At 38.5% G+C, this 23,830-nt stretch overlaps 1 protein-coding gene across 1 annotated transcript in view; it reads right to left on the reverse strand.

The window, feature by feature from the left end:
- Positions 1–337: 337 nt before the first annotated feature.
- sema3d (sema domain, immunoglobulin domain (Ig), short basic domain, secreted, (semaphorin) 3D) overlaps positions 338–23,830 on the reverse strand; it is a 41,172-nt gene continuing 17,679 nt past the window's right edge. Inside the window, exons 3-18 of the mRNA XM_088416756.1 lie at positions 22,963–23,123; positions 19,747–19,809; positions 19,513–19,629; positions 18,645–18,738; positions 18,309–18,437; positions 16,368–16,504; positions 14,162–14,276; positions 12,584–12,653; positions 12,353–12,497; positions 11,902–12,124; positions 10,774–10,862; positions 10,564–10,605; positions 8,642–8,799; positions 7,863–7,927; positions 7,645–7,784; positions 338–3,452 (exon numbers count right to left, since the gene is read on the reverse strand). Coding sequence (XP_088272882.1) covers positions 3,033–3,452; positions 7,645–7,784; positions 7,863–7,927; positions 8,642–8,799; positions 10,564–10,605; positions 10,774–10,862; positions 11,902–12,124; positions 12,353–12,497; positions 12,584–12,653; positions 14,162–14,276; positions 16,368–16,504; positions 18,309–18,437; positions 18,645–18,738; positions 19,513–19,629; positions 19,747–19,809; positions 22,963–23,123 — 2,168 coding nt within the window. The 3' untranslated portion in view covers positions 338–3,032. The remainder of the gene's footprint in view (positions 3,453–7,644; positions 7,785–7,862; positions 7,928–8,641; positions 8,800–10,563; positions 10,606–10,773; positions 10,863–11,901; positions 12,125–12,352; positions 12,498–12,583; positions 12,654–14,161; positions 14,277–16,367; positions 16,505–18,308; positions 18,438–18,644; positions 18,739–19,512; positions 19,630–19,746; positions 19,810–22,962; positions 23,124–23,830) is intronic.

Consider the following 23,830-nt stretch of genomic DNA (forward strand, 5'->3'; position numbering starts at 1 on the left):
GAAGGGCTTTGAGGTGTAACTCATCCAAATAACTTTCACTAATAACTACACCATGGGATACTATTGAGGTTTTCATAACGCTAACACGTGAAGATGCTTATCTGCTTATTCTAGGAAGCCTTGGTGTGATCACATGCTTTTACATACACAGCAACTTTTTTTTTTCCTTGAGTAAATAAGTGAGCAGCTGGTCCTGAATCATCCAGACGTACAGCATCCAGGGACCTGCAATGCTATATTGGGGCACCTGGATAAAGGCCAATGCACCAATTCTCCAGGTACGGTGTTCTAGAAACTGCACACCTCTTACATTTATTTGTAGACAACAAGGGCCATGTTGAGGTTTTAGGCACGCAAGGCATGTTTATTTAAATAGTTTTGACAAAAACAAAAGATCCGACAGTACAAAAATATAACATTGGCTGCCCTTGACATCACAGCCGACATGTTTATAATAAAAGCACGAATTAAACAACACTGGACAAGCCGTACAGGTGCATCTCAATAACATTGTGAAAGCATGATTTATTTGAACAATTCAGTTAAAAAACTGGAACTCATACAGAACTGTAAATTTACAACACAAATATCCCATGATTATTTTTTATGTCGATTCTAGCTGGCAACGAAACAATAAAAAACCCAAATTAATTGACTATTATTTCAAGAAGTTGAATTTATTTTCAACACACAAACTAGAAATGAAAATGGCCTTTGGATGTCTTTAAAGGATCTGCATGAATTTCACTTTTTAAAATAAACTACTGAAACAAATTAGATTTGATACATTATTTTTACAGTAAACCCCCCCACTTGAATTCGTGAATTCACTTATTTGCAATTTTTGGGGACAATCTATATCATGTTTATTCTGAATACAGTTATCCCTCGCTATGTCACGTGTTTTGTGGCTTAACTAAATTGCAAAATGTTCAAAAATATTTGTCGACCGTCATCTATTCATAATACCATAGATGCAGTATTTACAACACTTTACGTCACAGTTTTGCGGCACCTCCTACCCAATTTACGGCAGTAACACTCCCGTGGTTCTGTCTGACATGAAGTCTGAACCAATCTAACACCCTGTTGAGATCTGGCCTTAATCAACCACAAATACTGGCACTTTTACTTAAATTTAACCACTGCTCGTCATTCTGTGTCGATCATCAGTACGGTGGCTGGGAGTTGACGCTTTTTGGGTTGGGGAGAGTTAGCGGCCCTCAACCATGCTCTGGCGCTCTCTATGTTGTGTGTTGTAAAAGAAAATAAAGCTTGTGCCCAAAAGGAGACACATGCCTGCTTAGCCTCCGTACTACAGTTAGGAGACTACTGGGCATGGGGAAGAAATTTAGACAAGGCTTTATTAAACATATTACTTTATACTTTATTTATATGCGTACAATGTCCAAAAGGGGAAAAAAATCCTACTTTGAGGAATTCACTTATTGTGGTGAGGTTCCTGTACCCATCAACTCATACATAAATGAGGGATTACTGAATGTTGAACACTGTTGACGCCTTGGTTCCAATCACAAATGAGAGAAGGAGCTTTATTTTAATGCTGTGGCTTTGACTAAAGGGAAACACGTTTTGTGATCATTTTGTGGCGTTTTGTTTATTTTAAATGACAGGTTTGTGTGAATTTCAATTACTCGCTCATTGTCTATTTGCGGCAGGGTGGTGGTTCACTGTATTGAGGTGTGCCTGCATTTCCTGTACAAGTTATACAAATATTTACAGTCATTCAACATGAATGCATTGTTATCTCCAAGAGGAAACCGTTTTGTCGTGACCACTAATTTGACAGTAGCCCAAAGTCTCCCAATGACCAAAAAACACATAGGTATAACAATTGATGAATACATTGCTGGCTGTTAGGTGGATGTTGTGCCACCTGTGCAGCAAATTTGATTTGCACTACTTTGGTGCTACCAGCAGAGGAGACGTAACTCAGTTCGAACAAGCTGATATCAGCTGTTCAAAATGTGTGTATGTGTGTTCTAGATATGTCTATGTGTGTTATCTATTTTCTATCTATTTTCTAAAATTATATTTTCTGAAACCAAAATCTAAGAACTTGAAAAATGTAATAAAAAGTGGTCCTCATTCTCAAAGCTACCTATTTTAGAATTTGTGGTCATTAACAGTTATTTCTACAGTTTTGTTTTTCATGCAAAATAATTATTGTAATGATGCAATTAAGTTACTGATAACATAGGTGGGAAAAACATCAGAGGGGATGTCTTGCCCACGGCATTCTGTCAGTCAGTCCCCGATGGGCACCCGTCTCGCAGAGGAACGAAGAATTTGCAAAAATGTGTTAAATCCCCATTTAATGGTGACGAAGTGATGATGGAGATGTAGCTAAAATAAAACAATGGACGGACCAAATTACAGTTTGGTTCGGCATATAAAAAATGGTGGATGAATAATGAATGAGAAACCAGCAAAAAATTTGCAAAATGCCCACTTCTGCTGCTAAAACAATGTGGCCAATACACCTAATGAATTTAGGTTACAATGGCAATATGCAGTCGAATGGAATTCTGTTATAAATTGAGCTATGTCGTTATTTGCCTGTTGGTCCACAGCATTTTGTTACTTTTTTACCCTGTTCAAAGGATGGAGCAAAATGTCATGCCTTTTTTCAACTTATATGCAAATTTGTGTTGCTTTTACACCGTTCAAATGGATTTATGTTGTAAACTGAGGACACTCTGTTATTGCCCCTCAAGTTTGTCCACAAAATGTTGCCATGTTCTTCCCACTTCAAGACTTTTGTTTATTTTTTTATTTACAACTTTACGTACCAATTTTGTTGGGGGGTAGGATTCTCGCCATTTATATACATTAGAGTTAATTAATTAAGCAATAGGTAAGCTTTTCGTAACATTTTGCTACAGAGCCTTGAAAATACAAAAAACTGCCTTCTAAGTACTGTTTGCAGTCATCTGTGAACTTTTCCATTTTTGGCCTTCTAGACTCTATGTCCTGCCATTTCTACAGCCTTCTCCATTGTCCACTGTCCACTACAGTTTTCTAGTTCCTATTTCCTTCTCTCTGTGATGCCTCCTGTTCCTACTCTTCTTCATTTCCTGCATGTGCTTCCACTTGCCGACTCCCAAGGCTCGACCGCGGGCCTTCGACGGTCTCTTCTCGAGCCAGAGGGAGTCGCAGTACTCCTCCAGGGAGCCCACAGGGGAGCTCATAAGCCTCAAGTAGTCTTTGTAACGGTGACCGTGTCGTAGCTCCGTCATGGAGTCCTCGCCGACCTTGGGCTTCCGGTCCAGGTGGCCGTGTGGGACCAGTTGCAGCGTGAGTCGGCGGAGCGTGTGTGTGAAGTGTGTGTGCTCCTGAGCTTCGCACTCGAACACGCCAACGTCTGACGTGCGCAGGGAGCGAATCAGGAGGCCTCGATCTGTTTGGATGACGCGGTCATCCAGCCTGACCTGTGAGAAAAAGAAGACTTCATAGTTGAATTTGGCTAGAATTTTAGATTGAAAGTGCATACTTTGTATTTTTTTTTTAATTCTAATCATATTTTTACAATATGGATTTTTTTATATTATAGTTTTTTGTTTTATACCATAATTTCCCTTCATTGTGAAATAGAAACAACTATGGGTTTTATAAATACCGATTGTACTGTAAAAATCAGAAATTAATTAAGGCCTTTTCTCCCTGTTTACATGAGCCGTAATAATTCACATGTAGAATTGTTTTGTACAATTTTCTCTTCAGACATTTATTAAATAGACTACTATTTTGCTATTAAAATCTGTATACTCCAAATTTGTATACTCTCCACTATAACACAGCTCCAGCCAGCCGTCTTTAGAAGTGTACTTGATTACAGATTTTTAATTGTGGTCTTTCACTGATAAGTTTTAATTGTAGGATGGTTTAGTAGCGAGCATGGTTTCTCTCTCTTGTGTTAATTATATCTTTTATGACTTGAGGAGGATATTTGTTGGAAGTCTATCTCATTTCTTGTAATGGATGCATTGAATAGTGATGTAGGAGCGAGTCTGCATTGTGAACAGCGACAATATTCACTAGCAGAAGCTTAGAGCTAGCTAGCTAGCTAGTGCATCAAGCAAAGTTTTTTAGTTTATGTGGTTCTGAAAAACTAAAAAAAAAACCAACCTAAAATCTGTGATTTCCACCTTTGCTATGTGTTTTAACAAGATGTAAAATACTCATTTTGACTTGCAAATTGAAACCACACTCAAGAATTTCTGCTACTCGCTTTTTTGTTGGTTTGTTTTCATCTTGGAGGACAGGAATGCTATCCCAACAAACCTAATCAACTCAGAGTTCAATAAATTTGGCGAATGACACCCATACACCCAGGAGAATAAATAGAAGGAGTTAGTCAAGTCACAAATAAGCATCCAAACTCTATATGCTCGGTTTGTACAAGACAGCAACTTGAACCTGATGAGAAATCCAGGTGTACAAAAAATGGGAATGAACCCCGAAACAGGAAGTGCATTGAATTGGTCAGGGTGTACCGTGTTACTTGTTAGCAGTGTTTTCAGGAATGTCTTTGGCACATGGATAGCTTTTCTCTCTCTCACTCAATCTGTCAACTGAGTTCTACTCTCCTGTCCACAACTCTGACTCATCTTAAATGCCTCGTCCTCTTTTTATGTGGTTTTACCTGAGGCATATTTCACAGTTCTTTTTTCTCCCTCCAGCACTTTTCCACAAACAAACATCTGGGCTGTTTGTGGAGCTGAAATTGTTCCACATGTGACTCGATCTGTTTACACTGTGCCATTGTGTCGACGTCTGAGATTGAGTGACTGCCTCACTGGGCGGTGTGGTATCTTACTGCACATGATGTACTCTCTCTTACAAAGTACGCACTCACCCAACTGGACAAAAAAAAAAAAATACCTCAGACCAATTTAACTATTGACTAAAGAATCAAAACTATTGATCTTTCATTGTAGTTCATATTATTTGTTGTTTTTTAATTAAAATATTCCCAGGTGTTTTTCAACATAACTTTTGCAAACTTTTATGTGTTAAAATCATTCATTTCTGACCAAAAATTTGTTTGCCACACCATTGTAATTATATTGCCATGTAGAAGCACACCATCGTGGTAGTATCCTGCTTTTTTTTTTTTTTTTAAGGTAGCGGATCCATGGATCTCTCCTTTTTTTTCCCTCACTTTTTCATGTCAGCAAGACCCTAGAGGCAACTGCATAACAGACTGAGAGTATGGTACATATATCACCGTCTGGTTACAGCCATTTAAGTCAAAATTGTGTGTTTTTCAGAAGCAATAAAGCACTTTTATAGCAAGGCATTTCATTAAAAGCTCTGCTGGAACAACGGTTAATAGACAGCTTTAACCACCAGAAGAATTTCACATCACTGTATGTTTTAAGTGGGTATTTAACATTGACATGAAACCACATACAGTATTTCATTGGTTGTTTAAGAGGCATTCTTGAGGGAGAGATTTGCACTGTTTTCTGCAATATAAAGCAATTCCCAGGTGTCTCTGACATGTTTTGGTTGAAATACACAAAGGTTAAAGATTTACACCTCGCCTAATATCCACTTGTCACACTTGAGCTCAAATCATTCAATTTTGGGTGGTGCTTCTGCTCTGTGGGTGGTATGTTGAGTGAGCAAGCTCTCATTTTTGTCACCTTAGGTCTTTTTGGATCCAGCTTCTAGCTTAAAAAAAAAAAAAATGGGGCCCCTTGCGACTCCCTCCAAAAGCAGATACTTCCTACCCCTCCGGTCTATATTGTCATCTAGATGTAAAAATCCGATGCCATTTTTGTTTTCCCTGTTGTTAATTATTGTAACGGGCCAACATTCCAGTCTCTTGAGGTGACCACTCACACACCGTAAGCGCAGACAAGTCAGTTCCGCTCACATGGCTAGTGGCAGACTTTTTATGAGGAACAGAACTTGATTAGAGGCAAACAATGACGAAGGAAGAGATGGTAGAATTTGTGCCACATGTGGAAGAGGAAGAAAAGTAGACGAACATTGAGACTGGAGTTAGCATCCCGTGCATACCTGGGGTACCCAAACAATTTTTCCAAGGGCGACATAGAATACAGGAACTATTGAAAGATGAAAGGGCCACCAAATTTCTTTAAAACAGCCAAAAAGCTAAAACAAATCTTTCAATTGCATAGTTTTAACTTCTTTTTTTTTTTTCTTGAACTGTCTTCCTTGGGGAAGATGAGCCCAGGCCCTTCTTCAGTACTTTTTGTCATTAACACAATTGGTCACAACTCACCGCATGGTCTCACACACATGCACACAATGAAAACATCACATTGTGTCCAGGTAAGCAGCAAACACACATTATGATTCCAGCTGTGTTCAGGGGTAATTTAAGAACATGCACACACAGTGGCACACAATGCCCAAACACTTAGCTTTTTTGCTGTGGAGTGGGGGATAAACAGCACAAATGAAGGGCCGGGCTGGTATTAGTGGCCTCTGCAACTGTGTTTTATCCTTATATCCTGAGAGCATGGTGGAATTTCAACAGTACAACGGTGCCTTAATTTATTTTTAAAATGCTCTTATCACTAACAAGTTACGTCTCAAAGTTTTGCCGTTTGAAGGGAATGGAAAATACCACTAGTAATACAATGAACACATTTCTTGACTTTTAAAAGCAATGTTTATTGTCGAGGTTTTGAACGTTAGGCAAAGCACCCTGAATTGAACAGAACTGAACTTGACTTCAGAACAACGTTCTGGGGGTCTGGAGGAAAAGTTGCAGTAGAAAGACTAGTCAAGATGTTACACAGCAAGAGGCTACGGAGAGCAAAATGCAAGTGTACCAAGGCATTTGTGTCTATATTATTTTTGATAGTCTTTCTCCTCGCAGAGGATTAACGGTTCTTGCTGCAATTGTCTTGATACTTTTTTTGAATTGGGACAAGTAAAAATGCCTCGAGCATTTTTTTTTAAAGTACTTGAATTACTCAAGAAAGCGTTTCACCCCAACCTACACATATTTCAGATTGCATACTAAGTTTGTCAATATGAATACATAATCAAAGCTTGAACAAGACATGTTTCTTTGCCTTTGTTTAGGCGTAACATTTTGTCTCTTTATCTGAACTCCGCATTACATACACCCACTCTTTCCTCTCGCAAATCTCCTCCAAAGTTCGATGCGTGACTTCTTAGTTTGATACTGAGAAGATAACGGCCACTGAATGACAAAGCAATTCATCCGAATAACTCCCTGTCATAGTGTGATAAACTGCACATGTTCTTCTGTCCTTGCGGCTCGACACTTTCAAAGCACAAGGCGTTCATGAAAATCAATGATGACTCAATTTCAGGAACTCATGGTTCTCAATCGTGCCCTTTATTACTTTTTTACGGCACTGCGGCCTGCTGGGAGTTCATCTGTAAAAGAAGAGATTGGTATCCCGAGTCTAACTGCTACTTTGTAGGATCTGCTCTATTGTAATTTGTGTTGACATTCAAGACTCTGACCTTTATTAGGTTAGATAAAATGCTTCAACTAAAATGAGATATGGCATTTTTGGGTGCTTTGAAGCATTTATCAATTTCATAAAGTTCTGTGCTGTAACCGGGTGTCTGGGAGTGGCTCATGAAAAATTTGAATCGGAGACTGACCTGCTCCCTATGTTCCGATCCAGTCCTGCGAACAAACCAGCGAATCTGGGCCTGCTGGGATTTGGGGACGCACTCGAGGAACGTCGAGTTGCTCTGCACACCAAAGAGAACTTGCTCCTCCACCCGTCCCAGACCAAAACCTGAATTGAGAGAAATAAAGGTATGTTGTCTTCTAATACAACACCGCCAAATGAGACCAATGAGAATAGTCTACTTACTGTCCTCTGTATCCCAACACTGGCTGGCAGGGTCTCCATACTTGATATCCTGTCTCCTGGCTCTCCTAGTGGAAAGGGAAAACATATTAAAGTATTCAAGTGAAACCTTTGAGTGATGAGGATAAATTGAGTGGATGTGGTAACTAGAGTTGCTGAGGCACTTTCAGTTTCAGCTATTTGAACAGGTCAGGCAGCCAATCACCTCAAAATAATAATAATGCAGTCATAAGAACGTGTATGAAAATGGTATGACATACAGTACAAGTAACTTCATTGAGGAGCCTGGTCATGGAATTAATTTAAGTCACAAATTGAAAAGTAATCAGCAATATCTGTATTCAGGGCGACGTTGTTGCTCTCCTGACCTTAGTCTGTTTGCATTGACCCCCCCTTGTCACCCTAAATCTGCAGACTACACACTCACTGATGTTGTATCATCTTTCAAAGAGCAATGTTGTTTCAGCAAAGGAGAAAAAAAAAAAAAAACACCAAACAGCATCCCTGCCAGCCAATAATATGTAGCTGACCTGCTAGTTTAACTTGCAGGTGATAATTCTTTGCAGCCCACAGTTATTTGGGCTTGCATATATTACAAATACATGTATGTTTTTTTTTTTAAAGAAGCATTAATCTTGTGAAAAAAAAAAAAGCAAATAGGGAAAATCTGTAAGTAGCTAAATCCTACTCTCAAATGTATTTAGAACTGCTTACAGATGCCAGGAGATGGTGGCAAAAAATTTTTATTGTTTAAAAAAAAACTAAATAAAGCAGGTCCTCACCGTTTGGATGCCGGTACATATCTTGAGCACATGTGCCCATCCCAGGCACAGTAGGGGTCTCGGGCCAGGCAGCATTCTGCGCAGGCTTGGCCGTACAGGTGACATCTGCTGAGCGCGAGCTGGGCCACACCCTCATTGGAGCCGACGTACAGCTGTTGCTACATAGCCAAATGCAACACACACAATTCACACTGTCATGTATACTTTACAGCAGCTTTCAGTTTCAGCACAGCACATACAGCGTGTGACTTAGGACAATTCTGATGTCTGAACAGTGTGCAGAATATTAAACCTCAAAAATTGGTAAATAATTGGGCTTGCATATATACCAGTGCATTGCAACGGAGAACCTGTTTTGATTACTATGAATTGTTTTGCATTACTTTTATTGAACTACAAAAATAAAACTAAAATTAAATACAAAACCAATTAAAGTAAAAAAAAAAAAAAAACATTGGCGATTTTGTTGTCCTGTCATCACATACAATTGTCATTTAATTTTGTTTTTTTTCTTGCCAGACATGCAACACAAATATAAAATACTTCTGAAAAATTGTGAGCATGCAGAAATGTATTATCTTAAGCGATTTTTTTTTGTTTTTTTTAGTAATGATACACTTTGGTTCATTTACAGAAATAAACGGAACCCTCTAAAGTTTTAGATGACACAGAATCTGCTTAAAGGTAAAGAGGTTCCTCAACAAAACTTCCACCACCCCCCAGACACGTGTAGGTCAAAATGCAGCCGGAGATTAATGGCGGCTTTGATTAGGGTTGAAGTGTCTCGTGACACCCCTGACCTTTGAGATAATGAGGCGCTAGGTGGTCGAGAGAGCTCGAAACTCACGGGGAGAGAAAAGGGGAGGAAGTCCAATGAGCATGATGAAGAGCGGGGCTTTTACAATCTGAGATTAAACAGGGCCCAGCGGGTTGGGGGCCATGAAAAAAAAAAAACAAATAAAGGAACTTTTTTTGCACCCTTAAAGCAACCAATGATGAAAAATGGTCAAAATGTCAAAAGTACGCTGACAAGAAACATGACACAAAACAGCCTTTAACCGGCGGCTATCTACTAAATTTAAGCTTTGGTTTCCAACCTAAAACATAAAAACTGTCACTTGACTATTTTACAACAGTGTTAATCAACGTGAGGGACATGAAAGAATCACTGTTGAAACACTGTTCGATTGTATTGTACTATAATGTCCAACTCATTTAAAAAAAGTTAATTTTGAAGAAATGTTCGTTTTTAAGCATTGATATTAATTCCACGATTTACTTTACTTCAGTCTCTATTTATGCATATTTTTCCCCTATACTTAAGCACTATGTTAATATAATTTATTAGAGACCAATGAATTCCAATGCGTTACGGCTTTTGTAAAGAGTAAAACATTTTTTTCATCTTCAACTAATTTTCAAATTGCGAGAATCCTTGCACATTACCAGAAAACAATAAATCACACCACATGATTTGGCCTCCAAATAAAAAGCCTTGTTTTATGTATTTATGAAAAAAAAAAATCAATTAGAATAGATATTCCCCCTTCACTCATATAAATAGCACATCACAGAAATATGTTTTTATTATTCATCTGGGGTTTGCGTTAGTATTCCTTGACACGAAACCTTCTTCCTGCAAGTCTTCTTTTTCACAGCATTAACTTGCATAACCTTCCACAAAATAATATTTTTTTTATTTTGTTATAAAATGTAAGTAAACAACTTTAATATGGTTTAAATTATCAAACATTTAATATACTGCGTGACTCACCTGTCTTTCGTACAAGAGTAACACATGTGACATTGGCAAAATATTTGTGACTTGAAAACACAAGTTCCCAACATGTCGATAAATTGTTTTCCCACTTTAATCCCGATTAGAATAAAGAAAAGAGCAAAGCTGTAAAATGGGGGCTGACCTGTTTGGAAGAAATCTCCAGACTGAGAATTGGACTGGGAACCTGTAAACAAAATAATTACGTGATTATAAACATAAATTTTTGGACCGCTTTCTAAAGAAAATTGTTCATAGTTTCACGACACATCTGCACAACAGCTGGCATTGCAATGTCATGTAGTTCACAAAATCACTTTTATGTGTATGCGCGTGTGATTCTCTTGCATCGTACCTGGAACACTTGAAGCTCCTCAAGCACTACTTCCTCCGTGGACCACTTGTCCCTGGTGATGCTCACCACCTTCAGAACTGTGCCAGCATCTGTATCAGACAGTTTAAAGTCACCACTGATATTCTTTTGTTGTGAAATTTCAAATATTTGAGGGAATTTTGTCCAAAAGTCAAGCTTTTTGTTTAAACAAAAGTATTCTTTAAAATAATGTGGCCAATAATTTGACACAAAAGGAATGAAATATCTTTGTTTTGAAAAACATAAAAACAAACAAAAAAAATGCTTAGGCCAAAATTCACATTTGCACAAATCTAATGTAGTTATTTTTAACTCAGAATCCAAGCACTACATAATAAATTTCTTGTGAAAGAAATTTCAAATTCATCTTTATCCTACATCAAACAGGCACATATAATTACAATTTCCTTCCAGTTGTTGTGAAAGAAATGTCTTTTTTTTTTAACCCAAACAACTAACCATTACAACAAGACACTCGAAAGACACTTCTAATAATAATCCAGAATTTAAGTAAAATACTGCTGTTTATTATCAATCACATGTTATGCCATTAATGACACAATCTAGTGCAATCATCACGATATCAATCATTTTAAATCCTCAAGTGCAGGTAAGAGTCTGGTCCAGAGGTGATCAAATCTGGTCCTCGAAAGCCCTATCCAACTTGTTTTCAATGTAAGCCCCGTCCAAGACACCTGATTCATATGAGCTGGATCCTCATCAGACATTTAAAAACTTTCTGATGAGCTCATAATTTGAATCAGGTGCTTTGTAAAGGGTAACACACAAAACACGCACTATAGGGAGCTCTCACTTCATGAACTTGGGCTCCACTGCACGAGTGTGTTAAGGGTCTCCCCTAGTAGTATTAAAAAAAAGACTAAATTAAATGTTTAAACTGTGTAGTACATCTTAATTCTGTTGCATTTAATCTTTAACCGCGTTCAATATTGTTTGATTATAGGCACTACTTGTGTAAAACGTAAACAGTATAAATTGTATCCAGAAGCTATCCCTGTCTGCACAATATAAAACCACTGATGACACACTCTTGGTGTTGCACTACTCCCTAGTGGCCAGTTTGAGAATCAGCACCAGTGGCACACTCACCCGTCCCCAGAAAGAGAACCTCATACTGGCCATCCTCGGCTGAAACTTTGTCCACCACAACCTGTGTGAGGGTGTAATCCACTCGGACTCGCGTGAATACGGGTCGGCCGCCCAGTGGGTAGACGGAACGGAACATGAGCGGGTGGTATCGGATGAAGCTGACCACCTCGTCCGGGAAATCTTTGGTGGTCTTGATGCGAGGGTCGTACGTTTTACTGGGACACTAGGAAAACACACAGTACATTGCATTACTCTGTGTTAAACTGGAAGTACAATAATTTTGTCAGGTATATATATATAGGTTAGGGTCTTAGTTCTACAGACAAAAACAAAAAACAAAAAAACATCCCAATGTCCAAGTACCCAAAAAACATCCACAGTTTTTTTGGTCCCTTAATTTTTCCATCACTTCCTATTATTTTGAATGCCCTCGTTGTGAGGACCTACCCACCGTTCCAGGCCGCGGGTACGGTATCTTCCCCTCATACTCGACCCAGCGGTGGTCCGGACCCTCCTTGTGAGCGTAGGGCCCATTGAACGCGGCCCTTATGTTCGCCATGCTGTACACGCACACGGCTGAACCCCGAAAGATGGCGCTGAAAGTCAGATCACAACAGGAGATCCAAGTTTCACAAATAATAACAATAAAGACGATGGCATGTAGTGTTGATGACAAACAAACCTGGAGGTGGTGAAGACCGCATACACTGTCGGGTTCTTCGGATCCCTGGTAGGAAGAATAAAAATGTCCTCTAAAAGAAAAACGCACAGTTAATGTACTGGAAATTCACCCATGAAAGATTAATAGATACAGTATTTACTTTTTAGTACCATGGTTCTTATTTGTATTTAAGACAAGCGGCTCCCTGAAATTTATTGCTTTCATTACCGTACATGTGATATTATCACACCTTTTCCCACTGAGGCACTATATTAGATTATATTAAAAAGTCAGCCTCAATGCAATTTGCACTGTTTTTATTCCTCTCAGAGGAATGCAAATGGGATTTCGATGAATTAAGAGCGGCCGAGGGTTTGCACCTCTTAAATGTTATCATATCATTTCAAAGAGCTGCTAAAGGGCTGAAAAAGGTGATCCTGACCACTAAAAATCAGGCTTTTCAAAACATTTGAAGTATCAAAGCAGATTAGAAATGTACTTTATTCCAACACAGGAAAGTAGTGAACTTTGGTTCTATCACACAAATTATCCCGGTGAAAATAGAGACCGGTATACATTCTTAGGAGTCACCAGGCCACCTACAGTATAACACTTTTGAGAGCACTAGGCATGGAACGATACCAGATTGTTACAGGATTGAAATTACTGCTCCAAAACATATCATTTTAAAATTTGGGGTTGAATTGCCATTTTTATTTGTTGTGAAATATCCAATTTCTCACATTATAAAACGTTTTATTAAAAAAAAAAAAAAATATATATATATATATATATATATATATATATATATATATATATATATATATATATATATATATATATATATATATATATATATATATATATAATACAACATTTGTTACAATAACAAACATTTACCCTGCTGAATTAATTTACATACTGTATATGTAAAAAAAATCAAAACAAACCTTTAGTGAGCAAATTTTTCTCACCAATAAACATAAACAGGAATTCTTTCAGATTGAACTAGGTCATTTCGTCTAAAATGACAATATTTTGAAAATGATCAAATCATTCATTCTGTCATTTTACATTGACTATTTCCATCACACACGCACACACACAAACAAGCTCCCTCTGTAATAGCAAGCGGATGAGATCATACAACGTCGTACGGCGTTTGGAACGTCACTTTTTGCACCTAGTAATGTCTGACGGCTAGTGGTGACCAATGTTCATGTTGAAAAACACCTGAGAACATTTAGAAAGGCACTTTTTACATTCATTACTAATTTCTGGATCCACCAGAAAAAAACCTCAAATAGCATATTCATCATTGCTTTCTTTTCATATGCTTTCTAAGTTAATCAAATATGCCAAAATTCACCAATTTTAGCAAGTTAGCAAGTTGCTCAGAATTACCCCTGAAAATCTGATCATCGACATCTCATCATTTACTGTTTGGTCTCAACTTTGGTGGACATCTCGATCACAACAGGACTGTGTTGAAAACTTAAAAGGTAATTAGCACAAATGAGCCCCAGTGTCAGAAGCCAGTATTGGAGTCACAATCACGCCGTATATCTTTTAACAAGAAAACAGATTTGAGGGACTTACGTAGCTCATCAAAGTGTGTGTCCACTCCGTCGGGTCCAGGTATAGAACACACAAGTCTGGCCTTGAGGAAGGTGGTCCATTTGTTGGTCAGACTCCTCAGGCCACCCACATCATTCTGAAACAAAACCGTTGTCATCATTCCAACAAAAGCGCAGAAAGACAGCTGGACAAACTCTGGTGCAGCCTTTTTACATGCTAATTAAATTCTCTGAATGCTTCTTAATAGTAACTTTGTTTGTTGTGCTGCTGCTACTAGTCTTACATCCTTGTTCATTTAATAACATCCAGGAGATGAGGCTGGAGCAAGGAAGTGTTGTGTATTGTTAGAGCTAATTAAAAAAGAAAAAAAAAAACAGACATGTCACCAAATGATATTATAACCTAGATTGATAATAGTTGCATTTCCACAAAATACATTTGTGTGTAATGGATTGTATTTGTTTTGTGGCTCTCGGTTTTAGCCCGGACACTGACTGTAACCCAAACAAACCTCCTTGGTGTCGGCCTGCCAACCTTATCTCATGTCATAAATACACCACAAGTTCCCTCCACAAGAATGTTGGGCAGCAATAGAGTTGCGAGCGCTAATAGCTAACTGCCAGGTGGCTGCTTTCATTTGGCCCAGGTCCAGTGCACGCCCAAGGATTTAAATGAATGTTATCAGTCATAAATCCGTTTGGACTCCCCATCCTTCAGTCAATGTTGCTGTAAGATATCAGTTTAAGAGGAAGCAATGCTAAACTGTCAACATGTAATCCCTCCGAAGCAAAGAAATTGCTGATCTATGTGGGAAAATGTTGGACAATTAGCCTTCAGTTGTCTTCAGTTGAAATATTCCAGAAAAGCTAAAGATAACAGTAACAAAGAATGCACAAAATGTGGACATGCATCACTTACAACAAATAACTGGCAATTCATAGGCAAACATTTTGGTATTTTCATATTTAAAAACAGCTCACTGGATGTGTCTTCACTGACCCCGTCCGTACACAGTAGGAATCTCAAACAAGTCAATACACCAAACAGCATTGACTAAGTGAGCACATTACATGAGGTAAAAGGAAGAATTTTATAATTCATTTGACGAACCAAAATCTGAATAGCTATAAAGCTCAGAGGCAAAATTGTAGTGTCACCTTAGCAATGACTTTTGATCAGCATGGCTGTCATAAAAAGACACACAACAAATCACAATTAATTTCATCAGAATAAAAACACAATAATTATTTGGTTTGGTGGCAATTCTAATCATTTTGACCATTTCCAGGTTTCTCTGTTGAGATTTGGCCCGACTACTGACCAACGGATGTCAATAAATGGCTAAAATCTTGGCATTGATTTTTGATTGCTTACCACATAACACTGCTCTAATAACGTATCTCCACAAGATCGGTTTGCCCAAATGTGAGGGTCCCAATCTGAAGAGTATTTTGTTTTTCCAAAATAATCCCTCACTCCAATATTATCCTTTCCTTTTGACTTTCTCTTCTGACTTCTAGCTCTTGACACTGTACATCTGGCAAAATAGAACGGAATTAAAAGCACCCTCTTGAAAACTCTTTCATGCCTCTATAGCTTTACAAAAATCGGCAATCACTTTATATTACTCACGGTTAAAAAAAATTAAAAATAACACATTTGGCAAAACACAACATGGAATATCAAAAATAAAACCACAAGCTGTACTTTAACAACTGATGATGGTCATATACAACTGATGATGGCATATCTGAAACATTTGTTGCTCAAATTTTGCATCCCAACACAAAGCAGAAGTCATGTAACGGCTCATTAAAATGAGAAACTTCCAAATCGAGGCCCCATGGTACAAAAACATCAACAAAAGTCTCAATCACCAAGTAACAAAAGTACTTTGCAAGGATCTCAGTGACCACACCCTGTTTGCTTTTGTGAGTGCCCGCAGAGCACAAGCTGGGTTAAAAACATGATTAACTGCCTCTGACAGCAGCACCAAGTCCCTCTTTCATTGGACTGCAAAACAAGACCTTCTGGAGAAAAGGCCTCCTTGTATGGAGGATAAAGCACATCTAAAGTGGATGACACAGAGATCCTTATCCTATCAGATGACACCAGGAGTTATGGCTCCTTCTCTTCATGTACTGTATGAGAGGATTTTTTATTTCCCATCAAGCACTTTTCTGGCGCTGATGTTTTTCCTCTTCCCCCTTTATCTAGCTTCACTCACCTTACAAACGCGAGCCACGCGGGACAGGACACTTTTGTCGTTGCCTTCCCACGACACCTCTCGAAAGAAAAAGTAGATTTTGTCATCGTCCGGGTTGTAGGTGTCTGCGATGGGGTGTGCCGATATGAACTTTGCCTCTAAAGACACAAGAGGAAAATTTTGGCAAATTTCATTTTCCATAGAAAAAAAATTAAGTCTTGAGTGGTAAATATACAAGGAATTATGTATGTCGTGAGACAAACAAAATCAGTCCTCACAATGTAAAATTGCGCGCAGTATTTTGTCTAATCCTTTAATCTTCACATCTTGACTTTTCATGTCAAAGAGTTGAAAGAAGACACTCGAGAGCTGAAATTTCACCCAGATCATGACATGTCAAAGTTTAACAGGGGTAGGACCACTTAGTTCTTACTCTACCAGGAGTGTACATGCCCTTGGCCAATATACCGCCCATATAGATGAATAGGGGTGAAATGGTATGTCTTCTTTAAAACATTTAAAACATTTTGAATGGGCCAGTCTGAGCCCAGAACCTCCAGCCCTTAATGCAAGAATCAGATGTTACTAATGCGGCGACACCATGTCATTTATCAAACGGGGTTCTTGGGGATGGCAAGTTCAAAGTGTTGCTGTGACATTACGTCAACATTAGCTCAACCGCTGCAAGTTGAGCCAGCAACATCAACATGACTACCCAATTGGAACTGCCTAAAATATGGCTGCTCACATAGAAGGTAATTGATAGTTCTGTGGTTAAAAGATGTTTCTCTGGCATGCGGTCAAAGAGAGTCATCACCAAATAATGAGCTCTGTCCACACACTTTGACTATATATGTATACAGTATATATTGTCTATAGTAGTTGGACAGAGCAAAGAGCAGGAGAGGTATCATTGCGCCAAACTTTTCACCAGCTGTAAAATGTGGAGGCCAAGTGAAAGGATTTCGATATGGGTGACAAAATCTGACGTACAAGTCATCAATCCTTCACACACGAAATTGAAAGCACGTGTACCTCAGAGGACAGTTAAGTCATCACTATTCTCGCCAAATTTGTGGAGATGGCTCTGATGAGAATTAACTTGGCTTTGGAATGTAATGTCAAGCAGAATTTTTTTTTTTTTTGCATTCCCTGAAGGCAGTATCTTCAGTTTGTAACATGTTGTGCTCACTTTTTTTGTGTCAACTTAGAGGTTTGTCGATGTGCAGGGAGGGAGCACCAATGTAATTATGCTCATTAAAAATGGACCAGTGGCAATGCAAGTTAAAAGCGAACCCAATTTTAGGGTGAGAAAGGGGCCACCCAAATGATTTCCGTCAATTTAACTCAACTTTCTTGGTTATGTTACACAAAACGAGACCCTTTTTGGGTTGCTTTGAGCAAAACAAGAGAGAAAATTGGGTCAAATTGACACAAATATTGTGTGGGTCCGATTTCTCCCATAATTGGGTCATTTTTAACCCGACTGTTTATCCTGACTGGAGTGTAACTCACAAGAATCCCCTAGTATAAGTCAGAATTTCATCGCTACAGGGAAATGGAAATTTTACTTAAAACTCTAAATTGTCCATAGGTGTAAAAATGGGTGTAAATTATTTATATGTGCTCCACATTTGGTAGTTGAAAGTGTACCCCTAAGTCAACTAGAATAATGAGGTATAGAAAACGGATGGATATCGTGAGAACAGGTCAATGTGTTGCTGTCTGAATGCGGTTAACAGCATGGTCTTTGTTGCAAACTGTAAATTTCTCACTAGGTATGGCAGCCATGCTCAGTTATGGTGTTCAAGTAAAAAAAAAAAAAGTCACATTAAATGAATAAGCAAGCTCTGTCCTCTGCGCTGGAATGCCAATATCCGTCCAGCAGGCACAGAGGGCCTCTTTGTGTCAGATGTTTTGAGGAGAGAAATGCAATACGTTTCCAATGCAATGTGTGTGTACCATTGATCCAGTAGTCCTCGGATATATCGGTGCGTATATAGTGCTGGTCAGGTGGCGGGCCGAGGGAGCGTGTGAATGTCGTGTCTTTGCCCAAGAAGTCCGAGGCAGTGCCCGCGTACAGATATTGGTCTGTATTGAATGAAGAAATTTCAGTCTGAGATCTTCAAAAGAACCTTATTAAGTTGAGGTATATATATATATATATATATATATATATATATATATATATATATATATATATATATATATATATATATATATATATATATATATAAATTACTGAAATTTTTTCAACACATTGCAATCATATCTTGAGTATAATGTGTCTCAATGTACCTGAAAGAACTGAAGTGAATGGCTGCAATGGATCAAAGGGACATTTTAATCTGCCAGACTCCACTGTAGCAGACAACAGCCGGAACACTCCGTCCTGACAAACAGTGAAACAAAGCGGGATTTAAAAGAAACAATAAATATTAAGGTGTGATTTTGCTGCTTTCTCTTTCGTGATTGCTCTTTAAGGAGCTTTTATTGTTAGGAATGGTGCAAAACTTAGATGTGTTAAACAATTAATTGAATTGGGCCTGAGTTTAGTTCAACAATTCTGGCAGTCCATTAAAAATATCCACCTCGAAGCTTTGTCGGAACCATGTTGGGGCCACCGTTTTCTACACAAACCTTTCTTACAGACTTACGTAGTGTTCCAAAGGTCTCCACTCATGGGGGGATGTCACTTAATTTATTAATTATAAAAAGACTGACAAATAAAAATAATGTTCAATTATTGTAAAGTGGAAAAGGTATAGAACAGCAGTACAGCACTGTTCTATGTGTGTGTGTGTGTGTGTGTGTGTGTGTGCGTGTGTGTGTGCATGTGTATGTGTGTGTATATACACTAAATAATCTTTAGTGGCTCGATTTTGGTGCCTGGTTCCTCCCGACTGAAAAAGGAGGAGCCAAGCAAACAATGCCCAGTGTGCTTGTCAAGAATAGTAACTAATAGGCAGCTCCACTGTAAGGTTTTCTCTTGAAATATTGTTGAAGCATTGTTCGTAAGTGACTTAAAGGACACTGTAACATGTATTGTAAATATAAAATTAGGCATGTCTGAACTTAACGGTGATTATTCAATGGAATCCATAGAATAATTGATTTGAAAAAGATTTGATCTTGACATTTCAGGGATTCACTTTATTTCTCTCACTTGTCTTGAACCAGTGGTTTCAATGAAAGCACAGATGGGATTGAAGGCTCCTGTTCCACAGGCGTAGACATGTGTCAGGTTGTAGTTGTGGAGTACCCTCACAAAGTTGGCGCACTCCTGGCAGGACCGGGCAAAAAACAAACACGAAACAAGGCAATTGTTTGAAAATATCTGGAACAATGCGCCGATCAAAGAGATATTTAGAAGTAGGCAAGCATGCTGTGAGTGACTTACATTCAAATGTTTGCCTGCCAGTTTGCATATTTCCACTCGGTCGCGAGGTGCCGGCCAATGTATCTATTGTGAGACAGCAAGATTATTTTCACATTTACAGTGAGACCGTGCTTCATAAGTGAACCAGTTCAGGAAATTTTCAAGTTACAAGCATTTGCTTGGTCAGTTAGTTCATATTTCAACCCTATTTCACGGTTTTTAAACAGAAAAACAATGTTTATAGATCGTAACTGTATTATCACGGGATAAATCTTGACATAATAAAAGATGACATTCTCCCTCCTGTTGTGGCATAACATTAGTGGAATTTGGTGTTTTTACTGGAGCGTAATACCAATCACCTCCATGTGCAGTTGCAATAAATCAGGCATCGCACAACCTAAGTTTTCCCTCCGGTGCACCTCGCCATGTTCACACATGTGTTATAACAGGCTTATGCGCTTAGTGTGTTGCCTCCCCTTAAAGCCTGCCAAGGGGAGCTATCGCCAAACGTTTTCATCGGGCTCGTATAGGCATGCAAACATACCACCTTCAATGTTAAAACATCTCATGGGTCAAAATGCCGGCGAGGAATTCATACAGAAAAGTGGCCTAAGCCCATGAAAGGACTTAACAGGTATGGAGATCAATAATACCCTTGTTATACTACGTCACGTGGGGATCTTAGAATAGCTTTATAACCACGCACGCCTCTCAAAAAGAAGGTGAAAACACCTGGAATGATCGAAATGTGCTTTAACATCTTTTCGGTAAGTCTCAAGTTACAGAGAGACCTCAAGGTTATGTCTCAAAGTGGTCCCTAAAGGCCTTGCATATGTTACTTGCGGTACTAATCTCCTCAGCATCGGTATCAGTGACTAGAGAGGCAACGCTCGGAGAGCTGGACGAAGAGTTAAAACAACCAGATAAGGATCAAATAAACACGGCCGCTCCACTCGCAGGTCAACCTGGGCGGCATTAACACTCAAACATATGGCAAATGCATGCGTGTGTTTGTGTAGAAGAGTGTGTCAAATGGGTATTTATTGAATGTATGGGATTTTGTGTTTACATATAATAACCCATCGCCGACAGCCGCTTTCAGTCAACTGTTCAAACAATACTGAGAGTGTTTCAGTGAAGCCGTGGACTGTATACACTGGACCTGAAAGCAAGAATCAATCAGTCCAAATGTATTGCATGCTAGGGTTTGAATGTCAGGACATGGTTCGTTAGCTGGCTGTCGTTAACCATGTGTGCTTGTAATAAGCAGATGTTACTAAGAACTCTACAGTGACCCCAAGTGACTCTTTTTTTATGTTAGAAGATTGGACAGATTATAGTATCAGTGCTCCAAAATGCTCCTAAATGGTCACATGTTGAAAATTTTGAGATAATGCATCTTAGGTTACAGGGATGGGACATGATCTTGTACAATAGGATCTTGCAAAATTAGAACATCTTGAAATTTCTTGTCCTTGCACAGCGCGATACTTGTTTTTTCTTTTGGTGGTGTGCTGTGGTGCGCTTTTATGTATTCTGAATAAGTTCCCGCAAGCATGTCATGGTGACAGCTTTGACTCTTTCTTCTGCACAGACGCAATGTTCTGAAATCACATTTGATTGCCAAATCAGGGCGCAAAAAACACTTCATTTCGCTGAGATTTTATTGTAGGCTGCCTGTTGCCAGTGTTTAGTGCAACTTCTGGCATAAATTAGCTGCTAGCTAGCAGCACTCGAGAGCCCTGTGAAGGCATGACAGAGCAGTGGTATTACTTTTGAAAGGCTGTTTATTAGGCGTTAATGACACTGCACACTTTGTTGCTGTCAGCCTAATACAGTTGCAATTCCTACTGATCACTTTTTAATAAACCGGGCTGACTCATATGTGTGTTCTGTTCTGACATCACTTCATCTCATTGACCAAAATGTACCTGGAGTGTAGTCTAAAAGCTCACAGTTTATATTTCAGTATAAACAAATGTTGATTATCAAAAAATAAATAAATACAAGTTGGTCTTTCATTATTAAGTGGAAATGGATTAATTGGTTTGTGTATGTTTGTCTTTTCACCAAGCAATGCACGTTTTTCTTTAATTTTTATTATTATTATTAATGTTTTTTTTTTTTTTTTTTTTAATCTGAATACCCCAAAACAATAGCTGATGCATTAAAGGAGAGATAAAGGATGCTCCTAGGGATGCAAGATTATGGCCAAAATAACAATCACAATTATTTTGGTCAATATTGAAATCACGGTTATTCATCATGTTTGGTCAAACGTGTATTTATTGCCTTTTTTTTTTTTTTAAACAAGCAGTATATAAACAAGGCTTCAGCGCTTGATACTTACAAATAATAAACAAAAATAAATAAAGTAAATAATTAAAACAAATTCACAAGACATAGCAAAAACTTGGCTCACAGGGCAACACTGCTAACTTACTTGCTGAGTGCAAACCAATGAAAAAAAGAAGCCTACTTAGAATCAAGCACATTATTTACTTTTGAGCAAATTTTCATCACTTAGCAGTCAAAATTTAATTTTCGAATTCATTCAAATTTTTTTGCAATTCGGATTTTTCAAAATGGGTCTCAATTTACAGCTATTACTGTATATATTAGGAATCGGGGGAGAAAATGTATGCTATTTCACACAAGTAAATAATCTATTAGGGTGAGAAGAGCTTTTGTCATGCAAACATGTGGGAAACATTGCCTCCTGGTGGTAGGATGACAAAGTACTAGATTTGACTTGTAATTTAAAATTTAAATAAAAGTGCTTGCCTTTATAAATTTTAATATTGGTTCAAAAAAGGCTGGTAAAATATTGGCAGACAAGACAAAGATGAACAAAACTGAAAAACTAGCCTCAATCTCTATGTTTACATTACCATGCTAGAACTTTTAATTCCTTATAGTCTGCTCAATAAAAAGAAAAATAAATGAAAACTAGGAATTTCATATTCGGCCTTATTTATAAATTTTGTCAAAATTTCCTCTCGTTCTTGTGCATTCAAACTTTTGAGACATCCCGTCCCGTGGGATTTGTGTCTCGTCTTTAAGTGGATGTAGAAGTTCTTCCAGCTGTTCCAAACACTTATGCACCATCTTAAACAAACTGTCAACCGCGGAAGATGTTTTGCATAGCTTCTAATGCGAAATCTTGCTGACTGACTAAAACTTTGCTACCAACTTTGCATTCATAAATATTCACGTTCCCTTGCCATTGTGTACCTTTCTGGGACCTTTAGCCAGGTTGTCAGGGTCAAGCAGGTAGATGTGATCCCTGGCTCCCAGCAGAAGACGACCCCTCTCCTCATCCAGCAGCAGGGAGTGTGACAGGAGGCCATCGGAGGGGCCCAAAAACAGAGAAACACTGTTTGCTTGCAGCAGCTCTGCTCAAGATAAATGGCAAAAACAAAGTCAAATGACAGATGTGTTATGTGATGTTGTGTGGTAAAAATGAAACATGTGGACGTGAAGTCTCTACACAAATAATATTTCAGCAAGATATAACTTGGATTCTTTCTCAGCCGAGCAAAATCCCTAAAACAAGCACTGGATTTCCTCCTGTGGAGAGAAACGTGTCTTGGCTTGAATTGAAATGGTCTAATCCTCTGTGGTTCAACACCTTCAGTGAGAAACCGGATCGAAAAAACAAAGATACAATAGCAAAAATTCTACTACCTCAGTGGGTGTGTTTATGGATATCTGCATCAGGGTGTTTTCACAGCCTGTTCATTGACCATGAAGACATCTCTCAAGTCAAGAATTTACATTCCCACTGTGCAGATTGAGCAAAGAAAAGCAAATGCGTCAAGTCATCTGTAGTGTAAACTGATAAGAGGCTAAAACAACTCTGGCTATCTTGACCATCTTGTGTCTGATATCGTTCATTATCCAGCAAGATCTTGCTCTGAAGAGCCAGAAAAAGGAGAAAATTGACAAATTAGACCTGTAGCCTGCTGCCAAGGACCACCAATCAATGTCCTACAAGCGATACAGTTCAGTTCTTACATCGGTGCAGTTGACAACACAGAGTAAACCATGGTCTGGATTGTGTCTCCATTGCGAGCGTTTGTTGGGAGGCATGTCAATAGCT

The sequence above is a fragment of the Hippichthys cyanospilos genome, chromosome 6 (genome assembly GCF_059441005.1).
Source record: "Hippichthys cyanospilos isolate Australia breed blue-spotted pipefish chromosome 6, RoL_Hcya_1.0, whole genome shotgun sequence".
Taxonomy (NCBI): Eukaryota; Metazoa; Chordata; class Actinopteri; order Syngnathiformes; family Syngnathidae; genus Hippichthys; species Hippichthys cyanospilos.